The 20111-nt window shown below is 42.0% G+C and overlaps 1 protein-coding gene across 2 annotated transcripts in view; it reads left to right on the top strand.

The window, feature by feature from the left end:
* The window catches only part of ttc21b (tetratricopeptide repeat domain 21B), a 181668-nt gene extending 165753 nt beyond the window's left edge, over positions 1–15915 (top strand). Inside the window, exon 29 of one of the 2 annotated variants that reach the window (XM_070875514.1) lies at positions 13614–15915. In XM_070875514.1, coding sequence (XP_070731615.1) covers positions 13614–13691 — 78 coding nt within the window. In that variant the 3' untranslated portion in view covers positions 13692–15915. Of the gene's footprint in view, positions 1–10701; positions 10797–13613 lie in introns of those variants that run through there. The other variant, XM_070875515.1, reaches the window with a different exon arrangement.
* The last annotated feature ends 4196 nt before the right edge of the window (positions 15916–20111 follow it).

Here is a 20111-nt window from a genome sequence, read left to right as displayed (position 1 = left end):
ATAATTATTACTTATACTTTTTTTCAACTAGAATGTGTCACCTCGCACATACTGACATGAATTCCACGTGCCACTTTTTTCCATCATTTTACTGTCCTTTAAGTATCTCTTTGCAGCTTCCTTTGCTCCTCAGAATTATTTACTATGCCTCCTATTGTAATATTGGCTGTCAATTTGGACACCACTCCTTCCAGTTCTATATCCAAATCATTGATGTAACAGTGAACAGAAAGTGCCCCAGAAAGGAACACTGGAACATCACGACTGACTTCCAATCACTGAGAAACTGTCCTTAACTCTTATTTTCTGTTTCCTCCCCTCTAACCAACTTTTAATCCAATTTTCCACCCTTCCTATAATTTCATACTCCTTTATTTTCTCTAATAGTCTCCTGTGTGCTACCTTGTCAAACATTTTCTGAAAGTCCATCTGCACCACATCTATTGCATTTTCCTTCATCCATCATATCAGTCACCTCCTCAGATTTGTTGAGCATGATCTGTCTTTCTGAAATCCATGCTGGCTGCCTCTAGTTATTTTCTCTTCGTCTAGATTTTTACTAATTTCATCTTTTGTTATGATAAACTCATCATCATCATCTAGATTTTTTAATGCTTTCATCTTTTGTTATGATAAACTAACTGGCCTGTGATTACCTGGATTAGCTGTGCTGCCTTTATGAAATTGGTTAGTACATTGGCCACTTATAGTCCTCTGGTGACTGATAGGCAGTACCTTTTTTTCCCTTCCCTGCAAGATGAGTTTCATGGATGGGATTGCCAATCTAGGAGTCGGAAGTTCAATATCCATCCCTTACTACAGTTTATGTTGTCTAAATACAATTCAGACTAAAAAATGTTCCTGTTCTTCATCATTACATTGTACAAAGTATCTGTTATTGTAAATAACCGATCAGACCTGTTAGAACATAAGAACAAGGAGCAGGAGTAGGCCATACGGCCCCTCGAGCCTGCTCCGCCATTCAATACGATCATGGCTGATCCGATCATGGACTCAGGTCCACTTCCCTGCCGGCTCTCCATAACCCCTTATTCCCTTATTGTTTAAGAAACTGTCTATTTCTGTCTTAAATTTATTCAATGTCTCAGCTTCCACAGCTCTCTGAGGCAGCAAATTCCACAGATCCACAACCCTCTGAGAGAAGAAATTTCTCCTCATCTCAGTTTTAAATGGGCGGCCCCTTATTCTAAGATTATGCCCTCAAGTTCTAGTCTCTCCGATCGGTGAAAACATCCTCTCTACATCCACCTTGTCAAGCCCCCTCATAATCTTATACGTTTCGATAAGATCACCTCTCATTCTTCTGAGAGGCCCAACCTACTCAACCTTTCCTCATAAGTCAACCCCCTCATCTCCAGAATCAACCTTGTGAACCTTCTCTGAACTGCCTCCAAAGCAAGTATATCCTTTCGTAAATATGGAAACCAAAACTGCACGCAGTATTCCAGGTGTGGCCTCACCAATACCCTGCACAACTGCAGCAAAACATCTCTGCTTTTATACTCCATCCCCTTTGCAATAAAGGCCAAGATTCCATTGGCCTTCCTGATCACTTGCTGTACCTGCATACTAACTGTTGTGTATGGAGAAAGAGTCAGACTGAACACTGAGCTCAAAGTAAAATGTGACCTCAGTCTTTTATCGCAGGTCTCCAGAGTGCCTCTCCAACCTGTAAAGCCTCCTTAATACCCTGTGCTCCCAAGGGATTATGGGATCCCTTGGGACTCTGGTGGCTGTACAGAGTAAATACAAGATTATATGTATAACAACCCCGCCCCCCCACCTGCAAAGTCTATAGTGTAACTATTTACAATGTGAGTCGATCTGGGGCCCTTCTTGCCCTGTTGATCGTCTAGGTGTGAAAGCTGGTGTTGTTGAATCATTTGTTGGGCCCTCGCTGGGCTGCTGTGCAGCTGGCCTTGCTGGGCTGCCTGGTGTGTTGGGCCCTGCTGGGCTGCTGTGGACGATGGGTTCTGCTTCATGGTCAACCGTGGTGCCGGTTGCCACTGGTGTGTATGTTGGGGGATCAAAAAAGGTAGGGTCCAAGGTGGGTTGCTCAGGATAGTCCGTGAATCGGAATTTAATTTGGCCCAAGTGTTTCCGGTGAATGAGTCCATTTGAAAGTTTGTCCCGAAACACCCTACTCCCCTTTTTGGCCACAACAGTGCCAGGAAGCCACTTGGGACCTTGTCCATAATTTAAATCAAATACAGGATCATTGATTTCAATCTCGCGTGACACACTTGCGCTATCATGGTATGCACTTTGTTGAAGCCGCCTGCTCTCTACCTGTTCATGTAGATCCGGGTGAACTAACGAGAGCCTTGTCTTAAGTGCTCTTTTCATGAGCAGTTCAGCAGGTGGGATCCCAGTGAGTGAGTGAGGTCTCGTGCAGTAGCTAAGCAGGACTCGGGATAGGCGAGTCTGCAGTGAGCCTTCAGTTACCCTCTTCAAGCCTTGCTTGATGGTTTGCACTGCTCTCTCTGCCTGACCATTGGACGCTGATTTAAATGGGGCAGATGTGACATGTTTGATCCTGTTACGGGTCATGAATTCTTTGAACTCAGCACTGGTAAAACATGGCCCATTGTCACTCACCAGGACATCGAGTAGGCCGTGTGTGGCAAACATGGCCCGCAGGCTTTCAGTAGTGGCAGCGGACATGCTAGCCGACATTATCTCACATTCAATCCACTTGGAGTACAGGTCTACAACCACAAGGAACATTTTACCCAAGAACGGGCCTGCATAGTCGACGTGTACCCGAAACCACAGTTTGGAGGGCCAAGACCATAAACTTAGCGGTGCCTCCCTGGGTACATTGCTTAACTGCGAGCATGTATTGCATCTGTGAACGCAGGACTCTTAAGTCCGCATCGATACCAGGCCACCACACATGGGATCTGGCTATCGCTTTCATCATTACGATGCCTGTGTGGGTACTGTGGAGTTCATTGATGAAGGTGTCTCTGCCCTTGGGGACCACTACTCGATTGCCCAACAGAAGGCAGTCTGCCTGTATAGACATTTCATCTTTGTGCCACTGGAACGGCTTTATCTCTTCCTGCATTTCCACTGGGACACTGGACCAGCTCCCGTGAAGCACACAGCTTTTGACGCGAGATAATAAGGGGTCCTGGCTTGTCCAGGTTTTGATCTGCCGGGCAGTGACGGGCGATTGCTCACTCTCAAATTCTTCCATAACCTTGGCTAGATCTGCGTGCTGCGCCATTTCCACCCCCGTGGTGGGCAATGGCAGCCTACTGAGAGCATCGGCGCAGTTTTCTGTGCCTGGTCTGTGGCGGATGGCTTAGTTGTATGCAGACGTGAGCGCCCATCTCTGGATGCGGGCCAATGGGGTTGGTATTTCTCCCTTTACTCTCGGACAACAGGGATATAAGTGGCGTATGGTCAGTTTCCAATTCGAATTTTAGCCCAAACAGGTATTAATGCATTTTCTTTACCCCATAGACACACGCTAACGCGTCTTTCTTAATCATGCTGTGGGCTCTCTCAGCCTTCGACAGACTCCTGGATGCATAAGCAACCGGTTGAAGTTTCCCGAAATCATTAGCTTGTTGCAATAACATCCAACACCATATAGAAACATAGAAAATAGGTGCAGGAGTAGGCCATTCGGCCCTTCGAGCCTGCACCACCATTCAATAAGATCATGGCTAATCATTCCCTCAGTACCCCTTTCCTGCTTTCTCTCCATACCCCTTGATCCCTTTAGCCGTAAGGGCCACATCTAACTCCCTCTTGAATATATCCAATGAACTGGCATCAACAACTGTCTGCGGTAGGGAATTCTGCAGGTTAACAACTCTCTGAGTGAAGAAGTTTCTCCTCAGTCTTAAATGACCTACACCTTATCCTAAGACTGTCTCCTGGTTCTGGATTTCCCCATTATCGGGAACATTCTTCCCACATCTAACCTGTCCAGTCCCGTCAAAATCTTATAAGTTTCTATGAGATCCCCTCTCATCCTTCTAAACTCTAGTGTATAAAGGCCCAGTTGATCCAGTCTTTTCTCATATGTCAGTCCTGCCATCCCGGGAATCAGTCTGGTGAACCTTCGCTGTACTGCCTCAATAGCAAGAATGTCCTTCCTCAGATTAGATCATCAAAACTGAACACAATATTCCAGGTGAGGTCTCACCAAGGCCCTGTACAACTGCAGTAAGACCTCGCTGCTCCTATACTCAAATCCCCTAGCTATGAAGGCCAACATACCATTTGCCTCCTTCACCGCCTGCTGTACCTGCATGCCATCTTTCAATGACTGATGAACCATGACACCCAGCTTTCGCTGCACCTCCCCTTTTCTAATCTGCCGCCATTCAGATAATATTCTGCATCCCTGTTTTTGCCCCCAAAGTGGATAACCTCACATTTATCCACATTATACTGCATCTGCCATGCATTTGCCCACTCACCTAACCTGTCCAAGTCACCCTGCAGCCTTTTAGCATCCTCCTCACAGCTCTCACCGCCACCCAGTTTAGTGTCATCTGCAAACTTGGAGATATTACACTTAATTCCTTCATCTAAATCATTAATGTATATTGTAAAGAGCTGGGGTCCCAGCACTGAGCCCTGCGGCACCCCATTAGTCACTGCTTGCCATTCTGAAAAGGACCCATTTATCCCGACTCTCTGCTTCCTGTCTGTCAACCAGTTCTCTATCCACGTCAGTACATTACCCCCAATACCATGTGCTTTGATTTTGCAAACCAATCTCTTGTATGGGACCTTGTCAAAAGCCTTTTGAAAGTCCAAATACACCACATCCACTGGTTCTCCCTTGTTCACTCTGCTAGTTACATCCTCAAGAAATTCCAGAAGATTTGTCAAGCATGATTTCCCTTTCATAAATTCATGCTGACTTGGACCGATCCTGTCATTGCTTTCCAAATGGCTGCTATTTCATCTTTAATAATTGATTCCAACATTTTCCCCACTACTGATGTCGGGCTATAATTACCCGTTTTCTCCCTTCCTCCTTTTTTAAACAGTGGTGTTACATTAGGTACCCTCTAGTCCATAGAAACTGATCCAGAATCGAAAGACTGTTGGAAAATGATCACCAATGCATCCACTATTTCTAGAGCCACTTCCTTAAGTACTCTGGGATGCAGACTATCGGGTCCCGCGGATTTATCCGCCTTCAATCCCATCAATTTCCCGAACACAATTTCCCGCTTTATAAGGATATCCTTCAGTTCCTCCTTCTCACTAGACCCTCAGTCCCCTAGTATTTCCGGAAGGTTATTTGTGTCTTCCTTCGTGAAGACAGAACCAAAGTATTTGTTTAACTGGTCCGCCATTTCTTTGTTCCCCATTATAAATTCACTTGAATCTGACTGCAAGGGACCTCCGTTTGTTTTCACTAATCTTTTTTTCTTCACATATCTATAGAAGCTTTTGCGGTCAGTTTTTATGTTCCCAGCAAGCTTCCTCTCGTACTCTATTTTCCCCCTCCTAATTAAGCCCTTTGTCCTCCTCTGCTGTATTACAAACTTCTCCCAGTCCTTAGGTTTGCTGCTTTTTCTGGCCAATTTATATGCCACATCCTTGGATTTAACACTATCCTTAATTTCCCTTGTTAGCCTCGGTTGAGCCACCTTCCCCGTTTTATTTTTACTCCAGACAGGGATGTACAATTGTTGAAGTTCATCCATGTGATCTTTAAATATTTACCATTGCCTATCTACCGTCAACCCTTTAAGTATCACTCGCCACTCTATTCTAGCCAATTCACGTCTCATACCATCGAAGTTACCTTTCACCAAGTTGAGACCCCTAGGCTCTGAATTAACTGTGTCACTCTCCATCTTAATAAAGAATTCTACCATATTATGCTCACTCTTCCCCAAGGGGCCTCGCACAACAAGATTGTTAATTAGTCCTTTCTTATTACACATCACCCAGTCAAGGATGGCCAGCCCTCTAGTTGGTTCCTTGACATATTGGTCGATAAAACCATCCCGAATACACTCCAGGAAATCCTCTCCACCGCATTGCTACCAATTTGGTTAGCCCAGTCATTATGTAGATTAAAGTCGCCTATGATAACTGCTGTACCTTTATTACACGCATCCCTAATTTCTTGTTTGATGCTGTCCCCATCCTCATTAGTACTGTTTGGTGGTCTGTACACAACTCCCACTAGCGTTTTCTGCCCTTTGGTATTCCGTAGCTCCACCCATACAGATTCCACATCATCCAAGCTAATGTCCTTCCTTACTATTGCATTAATTTCCTCTTTAACCAGCAACGCCACCCCATCTCCTTTTCCTTTCTGTCTATCCTTCCTAAATGTTGAATACCCCTGGATGTTGAGTTCCCAGCCTTGGTCACCCTGGAGCCATGTCTTTGTGATGCCAATTACATTATATCCGTTAACTGCTATCTGCGCAGTTAATTCGTCCACCTTATTCCGAATACTCCTCGCATTGAGGCACAGAGCCTTCGCACTTGTCTTTTTTAACACCCTTTGCCCCTTTAGGATTTTGCTGTAATATGGCCCTTTTTGATTTTTGCCTTGGATTTCTCTGTCCTCCACTTTTACTTTTCTTCTTTCTGTCTTTTGTTTCTACCCTCATTCTACTTCCCTCTGTCTCCCTGCATAGGTTCCCATCTCCCTGCCATATTAGTTTAACCCCTCCCCAACAGCATTAGCAAACACTCCCCCTCGGACATTGGTTCCGGCCCTGCCCAGGCGCATCACATGCTAGTCCCAAACACTTACATGGATCATACAACACAAGCAATTTGTTTGAGCATAACAATTTTCTTGGCTTTTACCCCAAACCTATTTGTCCCCTTTTCGTAGCAAGACATGCAGTGGTTCTAACAGTGTGCTGAGACCTGGTAAGAAGTTACCAAAGTAGTTCAGGAGTCCCAGAAATGACCACAGCTCCATCATGTTCTGTGGCCTCGGTGCATTCTCGATTGGCTCCATCTTTGCGTTGCTGGGCCTGATGCCGTCCGCCGCAATCCTCCTTCCCAAGAACTCCACTTCAGGTGCAGGAAAACGCATTTCGAGCATTTTAACCGGAGCCCCACGCGGTTGAGTCAACTAAGAACCTCCTCCAGGTTCTGCAGATGCTCGACTGTGTTCTGACCTGTGACCAAGATGTCGTCCTAGAAGACCACGATGTGCGGGACCGACTTCAGTGAGCTTTCCATGTTACTTTGGAATATCGCCACTACCAATCGGATTCCAAACGGGCATCTGTTATTAAAAAAAAGACCTTTGTGCGTGTTGATGCAGGTGAGGGCCTTCGATGATTCCTCCAGTTCCTGTGTCATTAGGCTGAAGTCAGCTCCAGCTTCATGAACGTCTTTCCTCCCACCAGCATTACAAAGAGGTCGTCGGTCTTTGGTAGTGGGTATTGGTCCTGCATGGAGAAACGATTGATAGTTACCTTGTCATCATCACAGATTCTGACGGTGCCGTCTCCCTTGAGGACTGGGACGATAGGAATGGCCCACTCGTTGAACTCGATTGGGGAAAGGATGCCCTCTCTGCAGCTGGTCTAACTCGATCTCTACCCTTTCTCTCATCATGTACGGAGTTGCTCTCACCTTGTGATGGATGGGTCGCGCCCCCGGAATTAGGTGGATCTGTACTTTTGCTCGTTGGCATTTCCCGATGCCTGGTTCGAACAGCGAAGGAAATTTGTTTAAGACCTGGGCATGTGAAGTGTCATCAGCAGGCGATAGCGCTCGGACGTCGTCCCAGTTCCAGCGTATCTTGCTGAGCAGCGTGAGACCATCGCCTGGTACAACCCAGAGTGGTAGCATGTGCACCATTCCATCGTAGGAGAACTTTACGGTAGCACTACAGGAATCAGTTCTCTCGTGTAAGTTCTTAGTTTCGTGCGAACTGGAGTTAAGACTAGCCTTGAGGCCTTGTTGCACCACAACCTTTCGAAAGTCTTTTTACCCATGATGGACTGGCTCGCATATGTGTCCAGCTCCATTGACACCGGGAGTCCATTTAATTCAACATTCAGCATTATCGGGGGATAAATAGTGGTGAATATGTGCACCCCATGTACTTCTGCCCCCTCGATCTGAGGCTCTGGTTCGTCGTGATCCTTCGTGGATCTGTCCTCCTCTGCAACATGGTAGTTTGCCGGTGCAACAGGCTTTGCAGCTCGTCTGCACACTCGTTGGAGGTGTCCCATTGTTCCACAGCCGTTGCAAACATACTCTTTGAATCGGCATGAATGGAAACATAGAAAACATAGAAAATAGGTGCAGGAGTAGGCCATTCGGGCCTTCACGCCTGCACCACCATTCAATAAGAAAGATCACCTCAGTACCCCTTTCCTGCTTTCTCTCCATACCCCTTGATCCCTTTAGCCCTGAAGGCCATATCTAACTCCCTCTTGAATATATCCAACAAACTGGCATCAACAACACTCTGCGGCAGAGAATTCCACAGGTTAACAACTCTCTGATGATCACCCCCGCACTGCCAACAAGGTGTTAATGGCCTTGCATTCTTCATCCTTGATGGTGGACTCAGACATTTGCGGACGTGTAGCTGCAGGTATGTATGACCTGCCCTGTACGTTACGATTCGAAAACAACATCACTTTGTTGACAGTACTTGTAGCAACACTTGTGTGCTGAGAGATTTGCTTCATAGTGTCACTGGGCTATCGCTATGGCCTTACTCAAGGTTGGGGTCTCTGCAGTCAAAAGTTTGCGAAGTATGGTTTCGAGGCCAATGCCAAATACGAAAAAGTCTCTGAGCATGTGCTTCAAATGTCCTTCAAATTCGCAATGTCCTGCAAGGCGTCTTAACTCGGCGACATAACTCGCCACTTCCTGGCCTTTAGACCTTTTGTCGGTGTAGAACCGGTACCTCGCCATCAAAACGCTTTACTTCGGATTCAAATGCTCTCGGACCAGTGTGCACAAATCGTCATAGGATTTCTCCGTGGGTTTCGCTGAAGTGAGCAGATTCTTCATGAGGCCATCCGTTGGTGCCCCACAGACGGTGAGGAGGATCGCCCTTCCTTTGGCAGTGTTCTCTTCCCCATCTAGCTCGTTGGCCACAAAGTATTGGTCAAGGTGCTTCACAAAAGTTCCTAATCATCTCCCTCCGAGAATTTCTCCAGGATGCCCACTATTCTCTGATCTTTGGGTTCGTTATCTCTGTCTCGTCGCCAGTTGTTGTGTATGGAGAAAGAGTCAGACTGAACACTGTTAGCTCAAAGTAAAGTCTATTATTTCAGGTCACCAGAGTGCCTCTCCAACCTGTGAAGCCTCCTTAAATACCTGTGCTCCCAAGGGATTATGGGATCCCTTGGGACTCCAGGGGATGAGCCCTCTGGTGGCTATACAGAGTAAATACAAGTTTACATATATAACACTAACCTTTTGTGTTTCATGCACAAGTACCCCAGGTCCTGCTGCACTGCAGCACTTTGCAATCTTTCTAGCAAATAAAAATGTTTTAATTCATTCACGGTATGTGGCATCGCTGGAAAGGCCAGCATTTATTGCCCATCTCTAATTGTCCTTGAGAAGGTGCTGATATACAGTGTGGCTTGCTAGGCCATTTCAGAGGGCAGTTAAGAACCAACCACATCGCTGTGGGTCTGGAGTCACATATAGGCCAGACTGGGTAAGGATGACAGATTTCCTTCCCTAAAGGACATTCGTAAATCAGATGGGTTTTTACAACAATTTGACAGTTTCATGGTCACCAATACTGATGCTAACTTTTTATTCCAGATTAATTTCATTAATTGAATTTAAATGCCCCAGCTACCATGGGAGGATTTGGTGTAACTCCAGATCATTAGTTCAGGTCTCTGGATTACTAGTCCATTTATATAACCACTATGCTACTGTACTCCTTATTATTCAGTTATTAGGTTCTTCATCTGAGACTCAAGTTATCAGACTTTTATTGAAGTAAACTACATTCATTACAATACCATGCTATTTAGTATGCCAATTTATTCTGCCTTATGGCAATGTAAAGCAAAACTAAATCATTTGCTTCCAAAGCATTGAAGGCAAAGCATTGATATTTATCTGAGATGCAACTTGATCCTGTACAACTGCAGATTTTTGTTTATTTTTGTTTTTAGCTGAACTGAAAGTGAAGTAGATTAAGGTTTGAATTTCTTATAGCTACACCCCTAATAAGACACAGAGTAAAGGTACCTTTATAGAATCAAATGGTAGAGTATGACAGCTGATATCTGAGACTGAGATTTTTAAATCTGTCAAAAGGCAGAGTAAATATCAGGAACAAAATTCAAAAAGTGAATGTTATTGTTATATTACAGCAGTGCAGATATAAATACATATCATTTCCAAACAGCGATCCCTTTAAGAATGATGCAGTTCCTGTTGTAAGTTTAAATGCAATGTAAAGTTATGTTCCAAACTGATAGACTTTTGCACTTGAAGGACTTGGACATCAGTGCATTCCAGTTGTTCTTTTTCACCATACATCTGTGATGCACCAAGGAATTCTGTAGAAATGTTTGAGACTTGGTGTCTGCTAGCATTCATTCTCTTACTAAGAGTTAGAAAAATGTGAAATGTAGGCACGCATTAGGATTCAATTATAGTGATTCTTTAGCTTCAGAGTACTATACATATTGTAGACTCATTCTCGCTCTCTCTATTTTATACTTTCAGATTAAAACAGTATAGACCGTCTCAAGAAGAAACACAACATAAAAATTAGTTTTCACTATTACCTGAGAATTAGCATCAGCAGACTTGAACCATAATTTATAACATTCAGTAGAGGTATCATCTTAGCTTAGAACATTTGTGCAGATTTACCATTCTTTTGAAATTTTACAAGAAAATTTAACGGATATTTACCACATTATCCATATGCTAAAACAATTTTTCTGCAAGTGATTTTAGACTTCATTTTTTAATTCATTGCAGCTCAGTGACTAGTTGGTGAAAGATTACACAAAGAAAAATCATTACATCGCAGATTTAAGTTTTTGTCTCGCTGAAATGCTGGTGATTTGAACATCTCATTTTAAATAAATATGCCTTGTACTCACACCTTTGAGCTGTAAAGTATGATACTAAAGCATAGAAGTATTATAAAATATTAATATGATATCTCTTTAATTATGTGTAAAATGTATGTAATATGTTCCATATCTATTGGACAGTATTCCCTAGTATTTTCAGTTCCATGAGACAGTTAACTTTGTATTAGCTAGACAAGTGTGTAATTATCATAACTTGTACTTTCCTTGGAGATAAGGATTACTATAAAGTTTTTGAGCAGTTTGTTTAAATGACAAGTTTGGGCCTGTATAGTCTTGAAACATTTTATGTTGCTGTTCCTAAATAATGTAATAATGATATACCCCGAAACAGTAGGTGATGCACAAGCTGCTCTTCAATAACATGGAAATTAAATAAATAAAGCAGTTTTCTGAGAATTTAAATTAGAATAAAATTGTTTTTGTGACTCCATACAATTAAGTATTACAACTTAGAATGCAAGGATACAGATGAGCATTGCAGGTAAGTAGGCACTACTGAATTAATAAAATAATGGGGCAGTAAGTACCACTTAATAAGTTCATAAAGTGTTGGGCATCAGACAATTGGTAAACTAAGACAAGCAGTGGGCAATCAATTTTGTTTTATTCGTATGTGGGATGTGGCAAGACCAAGCATTTATTGACCACCCCTAATTGCCCTTGAGAAGGTGGTGGTGAGTCTGTGTGGTGAAGGTACTCCCATAATATGCTTCTTTGTAGAGGTTTGGTAGAACTGAGTGGCTTGCTAGGCCATTTCATAGGGAAGTTAAGAGTCAACCAAATTGAACATAAGAAATAGGAGCAGGAGTAGGCCATAGCAGGCCATTGGAGTCACATATAGGCCAGACCAGGTAAGGATGGCAGATTTTCTTCCCTAAAGGGCATCCATGAACTAGATGGATTTTTACGATAATCCAGTAGTTTCATGGTTACCATTCCTGATGCTAGCTTTTTAAAATTTCAGATTTATTGAATTAACCGAATTTAAATTCCCCAGCTGCTGTGGTGGAATTTGAACTCCTGCCTCTGCATCATTAGTCCAGGCCTCTGGATTACTAGTCCCATAACTTAACTACTATGCTACCATACCCCGTAATTCAGCACAGGTCACCAGTGAAAAAAGAGGTGCGAGCAGCAGTGAATTAGTAAATTTATCAATCAGAGGTTACATCAACAAATGAATGAATAGAGCAGCAAGTGCAGCAACAAATAAATAATGAATGGAGCAGTAGGCATCAGTGAATTAATGAAGTCATAGATTAACAGGCATACTAACAAATTAAATATATGAAGTAGCAGGTACTGGTGCATTTATTTGTTAATGGGGTAGTGGTCATACAAGAAAATCAATAAGGGGTACACCCAAAAATATCAGTAAATTAATGGAGCCTTCAGCAACATTGAATCAATAAATTCATAGAGCAGTGGGCACACTGCATTAATAAATTGATAGAAAAACACAGTGAACCAATAAATTCATAGAACAGCAGAGACGCCAATGTATACCAAAGAATTAATATCTCAATGGAGCAATGGCTACACCAATAAATCAATAAATTAATGGAGCAGCAGTCACACTTGAATTCATAAATTCATAGAGCAGTGGGCACCAGTGAATTAATACTGTCTTCTTACCTTTCCTGGCTATAAATTTGCTTTACCATTACTGGCCTTTTATAAATATGTTGCCTGGATCTTAAAATAAATACATTAATGCCTAGAATTGTACTTCCATCTTGCCAGTTCTAGAAATGTAATTTATAAGCACTAAAATAGGGGCCATTGGTTTTCAAAGAGCAAAAGTGGGAGTAGGTTGTGCAGTAACGGAGTTTCAACTAAACTGAGCCCAGAGGATCAGGGTCATAAGAGCTGGACTGGGTGTTGAGCAGGACCAAATGATAGATTGGGAGGCAGCAGGAATTCCCCAATGTGGAGTAAAGCATTGAGGCCTGAAGAACAGGGCCGTGATGGTGATCAGCACCTGTCAATGATTGGGTAGAAGTAAGGATTCCTCAGTGCTGGGAATGAAAAATAAATAGAATAGATCACATTGCAGCAATATTTCTGCTGAGTGGGACTGCAGACTTTGGGGAAAATGCAGCTGCTTGTGGGAGCAGGGGAAGAGACAGAGAAATGAAAGAGGTAAACATCAGGAAGGAAAGAAATGTTATAAAAATTTAATATAAAATTAATTTAAAATATAACCTTTCTGACTTGGGAATAAGAAAAATTAAACGGCAGATTGACATGAGTGACTCGTTAGTGTCACGAGTAATGGGAAGAGTAAATAGCAGGAGGTTAGCATTGCTTATTAGAAATAATGGAAGCAAATGTTATAGTTACACTATTGCCTATTTAAAAATAGAAGCATGCATTACTGTTGCACATTAGGTGTAGCTGTAGGTGTTATATAATAGTGTTACCAAGCCATGACAACCAGAAATAGTCATGACTAAGGAAGATTCAATAATTTTAACATAGTGTAGATATTTAATATTCAAACTGATAAGTTGTTTTGTTTTCCATCAACAGGTATTAGGAGCCCATCCCAATTATCCAAAAATGAGGAAAGATATTCTTGACAAGGCTCGAGCAGCTCTACGTTCTTAATAGTGCCATTTGATGCCAGCTATTCTTTAGATTTCTAAAGATATATATGTTGTTTGACATATCAATCTTGCATTTCTGTACAAAGTTCTCATTTATAATTAGTTAGAAATAAAGCTTTATAGTTCAAATAGTAATTTCTATACAAAGTACTGTAACAGTATTTAATTGTTTTTACAACGTTGCCTGTTTTAAAATTGCTCGTACTGTGCATATAAAATTGTGTATGTATAATCCCCTCAAGGAGTTAATCTTTCAAGCCTCAGAATTTGCAGTCACCACTTGACTGTGCTCTCAAGTACATTTTAGATATTTTGACCACAAATTAATTCAAGGAGTCTATAGTGTTGGTGTTTCTATCTTGAGCTTTTCGGAGAGGGGTCAGTCTATTCTGAACGATTTAAGCTTAAAAAGTGAATCACTATCTGTAAAGATTTTTAAAAACAAGAAGGGAAATGAAAATAGATATTTTACATTCCTGTAGTTGTCACTTGTACTATACATGAACTGGCAAAACTTGCTGAGTTTTTTTCTGTGGCATGCAACTTGGTTAAATTAGTTGCTATGCACAGTCAAAAGATTGACACAAACATATTTTCCACTTCAAAAAAAAAAAGCAAAATGTTTCAAAGCTTTCATTTTTCAGTCTAATTTGTTTGCATTCTTGTTTTGTATTTGTTTTTTAATATTGCAAATTACTATAAATATTTAGTGGAGCAGAGAGGATGCTTTCTACTTATGGTGGTTGTATCCTGAAAAAACAAGAATTACTACAATCTCAATAACTACCTTATTTCAGAGCACATATCAATAAATAGTCAATGTTGATTTATTTTTACACTAAATTTCACAGATTTTTGTTGTATTAATGTAATGCATGTCATTTTGCTCATACTATATATCTTGTGTCTAGCATGTATCCATCACACTCCAGCCAATACAGTATCATACTTTGGTACACGTACAAAATGTAATTTTTTGAAAAAAAGAGAGAAAGGCATTCATTTCATAATATTTCTGCCCTGATGCCAGATCCTTACAAGCAGTCCTGTGCCTGACCACGAAAGTTTAGATGCAGTTACTAATTATATCATTTCCCTCAAAGAGCTCATAACGTAGTGGCTCGACAAAGACAGGCTAAGTAGTAGCCAGATATCCCAGCCATGGGCCAAACTATCCATGAGCAACCCCACTGAAGATTAGTTAGTACTGTATTAAAAGTTCTTGTGTGTAGGAAGTACCTATCACCTCAAACGTCATAGTTGAGATGTCAATTAGGGATGGACAATAATTGCTGCACTTGCCAGCGACGCCCACATTACATGAACAAATATTTTTAAAATGTCATACTTAATCTTTTTAAAAAGGTATGTTGTGCAAGGAGTACAGTTCTTGGATCCAGAATGATTGTTGGACAAGGGTTTGTCAATATTAGGTGATTCTGGCATCTTAAGAGGGAGAAGATTCAGGTGAATATGACCTGTCCTTGTCAGACTCCCTAACTCATAGTGTTACTGCCTCTCAGCCCCTTCCCCTTTTGGCCCATCATGTACCTCCCTCACTCCTTTCTCCATTGTGAACTGATGCGTGCTTTTAAATTCCTCCCTTAATCGAGCATATTGGTGTGCTCGGTGACTTAGAGTCTTGAAAGAAACATCTACTTCCAGAAACAGTCACAAGTTAATTATTTACAGTGCTTTCACCCAGAAAAGAATTTACCTTTAACCTTGCAAAATGATTGGCTGACCTTTTCAAAAGAAAGATTTTTAAACTAAATTTGGAACCAAAATGAAGGGGGGATGGGCTTTCCATGAGTAACAAAACAGCAACATGTAAGGAGAAGTGTAACAATTCAATCATTTCAATCTCTGGGGAGGGGGGAACAAACTGAAATCCTTTTCAACATTTAAGAAAAATCCATTCTTGATGCTTTTTACACATCAACAGAAGAGTGCACAGGTTTAGTTTGAGAAAGAAAATGTAAGCATTTTAGAATGAAAAAAGAGCAGTTAATATTTTAAATATTAAAGATGTCTGAATAAAAGCTTTGAGAATTCAATCTCCAGTTTAAATGTGTTTTGAAAAAAGCAAATAAACTCTCAGATCCCCCTCAGGGATTAACACAGAGAAACCTGTGCATCCTGGGAATTTCTGCAAACTACATGTACTCGAAATGCACAGATGTGGCTGGAAAAAATTGCACCATTTAAATAAAGTTTTGGCCACATTACAAGGATGATGTATATTCACATTAGAATATGTAATGGAGGCATGACTTGACCTCAATCAGTTATATGATGATTTCAATTGATACATTCAACAGAATCGTTCAACAGAACCAAATTCAACATTTTTAGAACTTTCATTTCAAGGCATAACAAACCACCTTCCATGCTTTATGATGAGCTGGACTCCTAGTATCTACATATGATTTCAACAAATTCTAATGTGTTATGGAAGATGATGATTTTTTTTTAAACATAAATTGTATATTCCAGGAACAATTTGAATGGAGTTGCTGGACAATTGGTTTGAATAACATTTTAATTAAAGCTAAACTTGCCCATCCTCACATAATTTTACAATTGCCAGACAATCCAGGATGATTTTAGATTAGAGCTATATTTTTAAGTTATTAACTTCTAATCATAATAGCAGTAAAATCTCTTAAAATCTAATGCCCATATTGTTTGTCTGATATGGTGAGTTCATGGAGATGGTGCACAACCTTTGTATCTAATTCAATTATAAGTTCAATGTCTTAAATTCATGAGCCATCTGCCCTGATTATAGTTCCTTGAATTGCACTCTATTGTAATTCCATTGCACACAAATGGAGCATCCATGATGCTGAGAATGACGTGAGTAGCACGTGTAGCGAGTTGGTCTTACCGCAGGTGAAGGGTCCACAGCCAGCTAGGGAATGGAAGACCAGCAGGAAGAGCAGTGCAAGGAAGGTAGTGCAGGGGTCCCCTGCGGTCATCCCCCTGCAAAACAGATACACTGCTTTGAGTACTGTTGAGGGGGATGACTCATCAGGGGAGGGCAGCAGCAGCCAAGTTCATGGCACCGTGGCTGGCTCTGTTGCACAGGAGGGCAGGAAAAAGAGTGGGAGAGCGATAGTGATAGGGGATTCAATTGTAAGGGGAATAGATGGGCGTTTCTGCGGCTGCAACCGATACTCCAGGATGGTATGTTGCCTCCCTGGTGCAAGGGTCAAGGATGTCTCGGAGCGAGTGCAGGACATTCTAAAAAGGGAGGGAGAACAGCCAGTTATCGTGGTGCACATTGGTACCAATGACAGAGGTAAAAAAAAGGGATGAGGTCCTACGAGACGAATTTAAGGAGCTAAATTAAAAGTAGGACCTCAAAAGTAGTAATCTCGGGATTGCTACCAGTGCCACATGCTAGTCAGAGTAGGAATCGCAGGATAGCGCAGTGAATACGTGGCTTGAGCAGTGGTGCAGCAGGGAGGGATTCAAATTCCTGGGGCATTGGAACAGGTTCTGGGGGAGGTGGGACCAGTACAAACCGGATGGTCTGCACCTGGGCAGGACCGGAACCAATGTCCAAGGGGGAGTGTTTGCTAGTGCTGTTGGGGAGGAGTTAAACTAATATGGCAGGGGGATGGGAACCAATGCAGGGAGACAGAGGGAAACAAAAAGGAGACAAAAGCAAAAGACAGAAAGGAGATGAGTAAAAGTGGAGGGCAGAGAAACCCAAGGCAAAAAACAAAAAGGGCCACTGAATATAAAGGGGCTGCAGGAGGGGTCAAAACTAAAAATCATGGTTTAAATCTAGGATTAAAACACTCGACCTAAATGCATGCAACATTCGAAATAAAGTAAATGAGTTGACGGCACAAATTATTACAAATGGGTATGATTTGGTGGCCATTACAGAAACATGGTTGCAGGGTGGCCAAGACTGGGAATTAAACATACAGGGGTATCTGATGATTCGGAAAGATAGACAAGAAGGGAAAGGAGGTGGAGTAGCTCTGTTAATAAAGGATGATATCAGGGCAGGTGTGAGAGACTATATTGGCTCCAATGAACAAAATGTTGAATCGTGGGTGGAGATTAGAGATAGTAAGGGGAAAAAGTCACTGGTGGGCGTAGTTTATAGGCCCCCAAATAATAACTTCACGGTGGGGCGGGCAATAATCAAAGCAATAATGGATACATGTGAAAAAGGAAAGGCAGTAATGCGGGATTTTAACCTACATATCGGTTGGTCAACTTAAATCGCACGGGGTAGCCTGGAGGAGGAATTCATAGAATGCATACGGGATTGTTTCTTAGAACAGTATGTAACAGAACCTACAAGGGAGCAAGCTATCTTAGATCTGGTTCTGTGTAATGAGACAGGAAAAATAAATGATCTCCTAGTAAAAGATCCTCTCGGAATGAGTGATCACAGTATGGTTGAATTTGTAATACAGATTGAGGGTGAGGAAGTTGTGTCAGAAACGAGCGTACTCTGCTTAAACAAAGGGGACTACAGTGGGATGAGGGCAGAGTTGGCTAAAGTAGACTAGAAACACAGACTAAATGGTGGCACAATTGAGGAACAGTGGAGGACTTTTAAGGAGCTCTTTCATAGTGCGCAACAAAAATATATTCCAGTGAAAAAGAAAGGCGGTAAGAGAAGGGCTAACTGGTCGTGGATAACCAAGGAAATAAAAGAGCGTATCAAATCAAAGACCAATGTGTATAAGGTGGCCAAGATTAGTGGGAAGCTAGAAGATTGGTAAAATTTTAAACAACAGCAAAGAATGACTAAAAAAGCAATAAAGAAAGGATATATAGATTTCAAAGGTAAACTTGTGCAAAACACAAAAACATAGTAAAAGCTTTTGCAGATATATAAAACGGAAAAGAGTGACTAAAGTAAATGTTGGTCCCTTAGAAAATGAGAAGGGGGATTTAAAATTGGGAAATGTGGAAATGGCGGAGACCTTAAACAATTATTTTGCTTCGGTCTTCACAGTGGAAGACACAAAAACCATGCCAAAAATTGCTGGTCACGGGAATGTGGGAAGGGAGGACCTTGAGACAATCACTATCACTAGAGGGGTAGTGCTGGACAGGCTAATGGGACTCAAGGTAGACAAGTCCCCTGGTCCTGATGAAATGCATCCCAGGGTATTAAAAGAGATGGCGGAAGTTATAGCAGATGCATTTGTTATAATCTACCAAAATTCTCTGGACTCTGGGGAGGTACCAGCGGATTGGAAAGCAGCTAATGTAACGCCTTTGTTTAAAAAAGGGGGCAGATAAAAGGCAGGTAACTGTAGGCCGGTTAGTTTAACATCTGTAGTGGGGAAAATGCTTGAAACTATCATTAAGGAAGAAATAGTGGGACATCTAGATAGGAATAGTGCAATCAGGCAGACACAGCATGGATTCATGAAGGGGAAATCATGTTTTACTAATTTACTAGAATTCTTTGAGGATATAACGAGCATGGTGGATAGAGGTGTACCAATGGATGTGGTGTATTTAGATTTCCAAAAGGCATTTGATAAGGTGCCACACAAAAGGTTACTGCAGAAGATAGAGGTACGCGGAGTCAGAGGAAATGTATTAGCATGAATAGAGAATTGGCTGGCTAACAGAAAGCAGAGAGTGGGGATAAATGGGTCCTTTTCGGGTTGGAAATCGGTGGTTAGTGGTGTGCCACAGGGATCGGTGCTGGGACCACAACTGTTTACAATATACATAGATGACCTGGAAGAGGGGACAGAGTCGTGTAACAAAATTTGCAGATGACACAAAGATTAGTGGGAAAGCGGGTTGTGTAGAGGACACAGAGAGGCTGCAAAGAGAATTGGTGAGGTTAAGCGAATGGGCTAAGGTTTGGCAGATGGAATACAATGTCGGAAAGTGTGAGGTCATCCACCTTGGGGGAAAAAAAACAGTAAAAGGGAATATTATTTGAATGGAGAGAAATTACAACATGCTGAGGAGGGATCTGGGGGTCCTTGTGCATGAATCCCAAAAAGTTAGTTTGCAGGTGCAGCAGGTAATCAGGAAAGCGAATGGAATGTTGGCCTTCATTGCGAGAGGGATGCAGTACAAAAGCAGGGAGGTCCTACTGCAACTGTATAGGGTATTGGTAAGGCCGCACCTGGAGTACTGCGTGCAGTTTTGGTCACCTTACTTAAGGAAGGATATACTGGCTTTGGAGGGGGTACAGAGACGATTCACTTGGCTGATTCCGGAGATGAGAGGGTTACCTTATGATGATAGATTGAGTAGACTGGGTCTTTACTCGTTGGAGTTGAGAAGGATGAGGGGTGATCTTATAGAAACATTTAAAATAATGAAAGGGATAGACAAGATAGAGGCAGGGAGGTTGTTTCCACTGGTAGGGGAGACTAGAACTAGGGGGCACAGCCTCAAAATACGGGGGAGCCAA

This window comes from Pristiophorus japonicus, chromosome 3 (assembly GCF_044704955.1).
Source record: "Pristiophorus japonicus isolate sPriJap1 chromosome 3, sPriJap1.hap1, whole genome shotgun sequence".
In the NCBI taxonomy this organism is placed as follows: Eukaryota; Metazoa; Chordata; class Chondrichthyes; family Pristiophoridae; genus Pristiophorus; species Pristiophorus japonicus.
The sequence above is the reverse complement of the archived record's forward strand: the minus strand, read 5'-3'. Positions and strand labels throughout refer to the sequence as shown.